The sequence below is a fragment of the Hypomesus nipponensis genome, chromosome 5, assembly GCF_054491055.1.
Source record: "Hypomesus nipponensis isolate SF chromosome 5, ASM5449105v1, whole genome shotgun sequence".
NCBI lineage: Eukaryota > Metazoa > Chordata > Actinopteri > Osmeriformes > Osmeridae > Hypomesus > Hypomesus nipponensis.
The window spans coordinates 9583346-9589849 of record NC_140365.1 but is presented as its reverse complement, the minus strand read 5'-3'; the positions used below and the strand labels follow the sequence as shown (position 1 = coordinate 9589849).

The 6504-nt window shown below is 43.0% G+C and overlaps 1 protein-coding gene across 2 annotated transcripts; it reads right to left on the bottom strand.

Moving 5' to 3' along the window:
• Positions 1–2262: 2262 nt before the first annotated feature.
• On the bottom strand, positions 2263–6435 carry LOC146288367 (uncharacterized). 2 transcript variants are annotated; one of them, XM_084698499.1, is made up of 11 exons: positions 6366–6435; positions 5742–5839; positions 5577–5650; positions 5376–5477; positions 5170–5268; positions 5034–5084; positions 4693–4923; positions 4235–4513; positions 3953–4077; positions 3482–3824; positions 2263–3059 (listed from the first exon to the last, which is right to left on the bottom strand). In XM_084698499.1, exons 3-10 carry the CDS (start codon positions 5634–5636, stop codon positions 3770–3772), a joined length of 1002 nt encoding a protein of 333 aa, XP_084554625.1. In that variant the 5' UTR covers positions 5637–5650; positions 5742–5839; positions 6366–6435; the 3' UTR covers positions 2263–3059; positions 3482–3769. The 2 variants fall into 2 exon arrangements, with proteins under 2 accessions (XP_084554625.1, XP_084554627.1); XM_084698501.1 differs by lacking the exon at positions 6366–6435 and having other exon boundaries at positions 5742–6248.
• Positions 6436–6504: the final 69 nt, after the last annotated feature.

The following is a 6504-nucleotide window of genomic DNA, read 5'->3' as shown; positions in this document are numbered from 1 at the left end:
CTGATCATAGATCCAGACAGTCGGCTTTTCCATGGTGAAAAGCCCTGGCATAGTGTGCATGGCAGAGAGTGCCCAGAGCAATAGAGACAATATCGTTTTATACACTTCAGACAACCTGCCCCTACCTAATCCTGAGTAGACAGAAATACCTTGTTATCGCATATTTGTTCATAGTTTTAGGGCAGGGAGTGTTCTACAAGTTCTAGAGTCTAACTAAAGTTGTTCAGTCATTGTCCCTGGTTGTTTACATGTCAGCTGTTACTTTCCTTCAGTTCTTAGTGGTGAGGTCATCCTGTCTGATGATAGTTCAGTGCTAGTAAGTTACATACAGTTTTTGGCCACAACATTCTAAAGAGATGTAAATGAGATACAACCTATCCTGAATAACATAGTTGACCATTTGGGGAGATACCAAGGGGATTTATGACTCATTGACTTGAAAGAGACCTCCAGTATTAGCTGGGGGGAAGAGGCTTAAGTCTGGAGAAACTATTGTTTCACCCCAGATTGAATTTACATTTACGTTTACATTTATTCATTTAGCAGACGCTTTTATCCAAAGCGACTTCCAAGAGAGAGCTTTACAAAGTGCATCGGTCACCGAAAATAACAACAAGATAGCCCCAAAGCATTGCGGGTAGCCAAAACAAGAAGCACACATTGTGAACAACCAAAAAATAAGTGCTTGTATCAACTCTGATTACCTTGTCAGTGTCGAAATAAGCATTTAACACAGTTGACTAAGCAGGGCTCAAATAACCCAGCCACATTAGGTGGGCTCCATGGTCTTTGGCTGTGTAGTATTTAATGATTTGACATTTAAGTCACCTGCTTGGCCTGCAGTCTGAGGCCGTCCTTCACAGCGTCTGGGGTTATGTTCTTCCACTCTGCCGCGATGCAGCGGAAAACATCCACCCCTCCGTTCAGCACCTGGTTCAGACACACGTGTCAGAGAGAGAATACAGTTTATGATACCATTTGAGGAAAAGACTGGATTAAGCTGTAACTTGTACCCGAGAAACACGTTACTGTATACACTCTAAAACGTTTGTGGAGTTGCCTCTCTCGACGTAGCCAAACCTCTCTGAAGCATCCTGTGTCTCACCAGGATCACATGCTGTGGGCAGCTGTTCCTCTCCGTGCACCTCATCCTGACCTGATATATTCCAAGCAGGTTCTTGCATACTTTGTAAGAGTACAGATACAGATGCATGTCATTACATTTCCGTTTGCATGTGTTGTCCTTGTGTCCGACTTGTTGGGGACACTCCTTTGTGCTCCCCTGTGATCATCTTTGAAAATATATATTTTTGCTGTAAAAATAAGGATAAAAAAAATGCAAACAAGGATTAGGGTTTTATCAATGTCCCCCCAAAGAATGCAACCCGCAAAGTCGTCATAATCCATATCTTCCAGTTGTTGAAGACGGCGCACTTTTGATCTGTAGACTTCTGGACATTTGGGTGATGTATAACACAAAGCACTGACAAAATGTTTCAATCGTAGACTGTGGTTTCTATTGGCTCAAATATGTCTTAAAATATTTTTGGGAGGTTGATTTGTCCTACAGTGACGTTGAAGTCCCGTTTTCCATTAATTATTATTTTTTTATAAATCTGGGTGACGGAAAATATGTGACTCGCGAGGGGGGGGCCAGTGGGGGGCCGACAATTTTCTCAGGGGGGCCGTGGCCCCCACTACCGCCAACCTTCTCATGTTAGCCAGACAATGCTGAATGTCAATTCTTATCATTACTTCCTTCTTTTTTTCCCTCAACTTGGCCATGACCTCCTCAAATCGGGCCTTAATCTTGCTTTGGATGTCATCGCATCGCTGTCTTTGATCAGAGAGGACTTGTTGTTGCTCATGTATTAATTTGCTTGCCTCATCAATGTCCCCCTCAGAGCTACCAAGTATAACTGACACCAACTTTCCTCTCAGATCCTCCTGGGCCTCTTTGAGAGGTCTGAACGTGTGACCTCTGTGCTCTCTTCCATCTCTGCAGATCAGACAGATCAGCTGGTTGTCTGTCTCACAGAACAGCTTCAGACTCTCCATGTTCTGGACACACATCTTCTCTTTCCACTCCTCCTTTCCCCTTCCTGCTCTCCTCCAATCTCAGCTGATCGGCCATGTTCTTTATCAGCTCGTTGAACTGGAAGTTTCTGTCCCTGACAGGCTGTCTGCACTCTGGGCAGTGCTGGTGAGCAGCATCCAGACATTGTTGGATACATCTCATACAGAATGTGTGTTGGCAGCTGAGAGACACTGAGTCAGTGAAGACCTCAGTGCAGATGGAGCAGAGGAGGTGGTCTGTCAGAGTTGAGGAAGCTGGTGCCATACTGGAGCTGAATGGAGAGTCAAGGGGAAGGAGAACTGAAAATGTTTTAACCACACACTGAATCACGCACTTTGTTGACCGCATTTCAACTGTTCAGTCAAGACACTCACGTGATTAATTTCACCATTTATTCATACACGTGACAAATGGTTTTACATTGGTGGAATGGATGTACATGGGGAAGCGCTCCCTGCCTTCACTGCAGCATGCATGACATGAGGCAGGAAGAAACAAGTTCAATCTCCCATGGGGAGCACAGACAGACAACATGGGGGAGAAGGGGACGGTGGAGGGTGGCAGCAGCGCAAAATACAAAGGTAATCGAGGATGCGTGTGGGTGATATGATGCACGCTGCCCGAGTGCCATGCCTGAACCTGATTCGCTCATTTATGATTTTAAGGCCATCCATTATCAACATGTTGTACACACACAATACAGTTTGCACTGATAAAGGTTTGAAACAATGGGAGGCACAACATGTCAGAGAGGAAACAAATGACTGATTGTGTCACAGTTCCCAGTGATTGAACCCAAACGCAGACCCGGACTGGTAGGTGGTGAAAAAGGTGATGTTTATTGGTGATGCGAAACAGAAGGGTATTGCCAGACGTGAAGACACGTGAGCACAGGTGAAGAGAGGCGGATGGTGGTGAGGCACGTGCAGGTTGGAGATTCCAGCTGGCCAGGCGGGAGTGAAGGGATTCCAGGGTGAAGAGACTGAAAAAACAAGAACAAGTTGATGTACTCATATAGGTTGGCACGCTAGTACAACGTACAAGTACGTGTAACAATCCTGCAGGGACTGGATGTCAGGCCATAGCTTAAGTAGTGTAGTGATGATGATCAGGACCAGGTGTGTTTTTTGCTGAAGAGGAAAAGGTGAGTGCAGGTTCGTTGCCAAATGGGGTATGTACAGGAACGCAACACAAAACACAGAACAAACCAGACAGACAGGGAAAACAAGCTCAAGGGGGTGGGATTGTGACAGATTGACTAGAACTAGAGCTGGAATAAAATGATAACTAGTTGGGATTATATAATGAGAAAAACATTGAGAAGATTGTTCAATTCACCAGCACTTTAAATAAAAAATGTGTATGTAGTGAAAAAATACATTCAAAATTAATTTAGGCTCTCACCTCTAATTTACCAGTCCTGAGAAGTTAACTGAAGTCTTCCGTGTCTGATGTGTAATTGAGCCGTGTTCAGTCTTCTTATGTTGAGGGGTTATCTATATATAAGTGTATAAGTGTGTATGCTCTCTTTTTTTTCTTTCTCACAGAGAGAAAGAGAGAAAAAGAGAAAGAGATAGAGAGAGAGAGAGAGAGAGAGACAAATAGAAAGAGAGAGAGAGAGAGAAGGAGAGAAAGCGAGAAAGAGAGTGTGTGTGTATGTGTGTGTATGCATGAGTAGGTGTGTGATGTTTGTTAAACATCTAAACATCTGCAACACATGAGTTTGCGTGACAGCCACTGGAAAAACCTGTCAATCATAAGAATACAAATAAAAGTAAATCTGCCACACCAGTATGCATTCTATCATCCTTACACTGAGGGTCTTGTTGTCTTCATACGACCCTTTCATTTAGCTTTTCTGCTATCTGCCCTCACCTCTTTCCCACATTTTTCTTTTTCTTCTCCTTCCCGTTGTTAATGGAATCTTCCTCCACAGTCAGTGGTTGGATGTGTGACTGGGCTCTGGCCTTCTTTTTCCCCGTGGTCTGCTTCGTCGTATCCTGAAAACAGAACACACGCTTACATGGATGACAGTGAACCAATCGTGAACCAAGCCTCATTAGTCCACAATTTATACAGTCAGTTATTGTGCATATTGTGATTTATGCTTAACCAGTGAACATCAGCATATATGAGCCTGTGATGATGATGACTCACCTGCTGGAGCTGCTCCAGTCCTCCTTGGAGCAGCTTCTTTGCATCAGCGCTCAGGTTAGTGACTGGTGGCAGACGAGAGTGGGGCAAACACCCCACAGCAGGCGGAGTCTCAGGCCTGCTAGGAGTCACAACCCCAACGGTGACACTGTTGAGAGGAGCCTGGGGGACCTGCTGATTCAAGAGGAGGACCTCGGGAGTAGGAGGAGTCAGCGGGGGTGAGTCCGTGGCATCCTCAATGGAGAAGGAGACCACAGGAGTGGTCTCTGTCACAGATAGATCCTGGGGAGACGAGATAAGACATAACCTTTTGGCATGTGGGACCTGGGATCTTTCCATGGCGCTTTAGGATGATAATCGACCAACTTAATCAGGATAGTGTCATTCGATACCTCGAATCAACCAATAGTTGAAGCCATAAATATGTTCTTGTTCATGTATCTTATCAGGCCTGCACCCACCTGGCCTTGAGTCTGGATTTTCACAGCAGACACGTCTTTGAGGTTCTGGTTGATCTCCGCCATGTTTACGTCACGTTCCAGGCCTCGCAGGATTTTGTAAAATACTTTCATGTATTGGCGTCTCTCGGCACGGGCCTGCCTTCCTTTCTTCCGCAGATTAGCTCTGATTTCTTCCTGTATACTCACAGAGGGAGAGAGAATGTCCTGGACTTCGCCATCCGTATGACGATTCTAGAGAGACCAGGAGTAAAGGACAATGTGCAGAAACAGGGCAGAGGGGAAATTGTGAAAATCTGAAGAGAAAAACAGGCCAATTCATGAACCTTTTGTCACACACATACCAGGCGTTTGTCCTGAACGGGTTTCACCCCATGGTCACAGTCCTCATCAGACTGTGGGTCAGATGGTAACATATTGTTCACTTAGTCTATGTTCAAAAATGTAATGTACCTTGATGCTTTTGATGCACAAACTGACCAGAAAATCTGCCTCATCGAATGAATGGATAGAGAGGTCATCCCCATTTTTTGAATACTTGACATTCAATTGGGAACTGATTCCATCGCGTTCATCTCCCTACATTAGAGACACAGTTACTGGGATTTGACTGTGTTTGGTGTTTGTGTATTTAAATGTAAATTGATGCAAGACTCCATTTCACATATGACTATGCACATACTGACCAGAAAATCTGCCTCATCAAATGAGTGTATTGACAGGTCATCCCCCTTGTTTGAATCCTTGCCACTTCTTTTGGTCCAAGGATGGTCATCAACATCATCACTCTGTGAAAGATACGTTGTTAGTCTTCACCAACCATGGTTACTCTCCGTTACAGAAAACAATATATAACCCAATGTCAGCATCAGGTAAAGCGCTCTCACCAGAGATTCAGCATCAGTGTCTGAGTCAGTTGAGACATCAGAGTATAACAAGCTGCCCATGTTATTGACGGTAACTGCATTACACAAGTGTGGATTAAATTGAGCATTAAATTCAGTTGCATGTAGATTACACTAAATATGAATGTGTTAAGAAGACTTACTCACCGAAACGCACCAAATTGTCTGATTAGCTTGAATAAAATCTTCAGAGAAAGCTAGACAGTAAATACCGTTCACTTTTTCAGAAGAAATGTGATGTTGTTCTGTAATGTTAGATTAAAGTATGAATGTACACAATTATTACGTCGTTGTAGCCTACGTCATAATGTGTAGCATTTGAACATGAGCTTATACAGTAGCCTATATCATTTTAAATAAATAGGCTACGTCAATATTCCTCATTTGGTCATTCCGATTGTGCTTTCTGTTATACGTGAATTGCATGAATGATACTTTCAGTTTTTTCAGTTTTTAAATAATCAGAATAGAACACAGTTCCCATTATGAATATAGCCAGCACTAAAATACAATTTGGCAATAAAAGGCTGGTTCTCTACATATTATTATCTCTGCCTTATTGATTAATTACTGGTTGTATAGCAAGTTGGAAATATATTCACAGAATTGAACAATTCTCTAGGCAATAACTAATTACAGAAACAAACGCCACCTTTTCCCAACCGTTCCAAACATTCACCAGGCAATGTGGATAGAACAAAGTAATAAAATACAATGTTACGACTAATATTATACAAAGTAAATATTAATAAGTAAATAAGAATTACTCACCAAAAACACAAAATTGGCTGATTAGCCTGACTGAAAAAATTCCTGAGAAAGCTGTACTGTTCACCTGCTTGTTCAGAAGAAATAGGAGCAAGTTCTGTAATGTTACAATAAAGTATGCAGATAACAAATTATGACGATT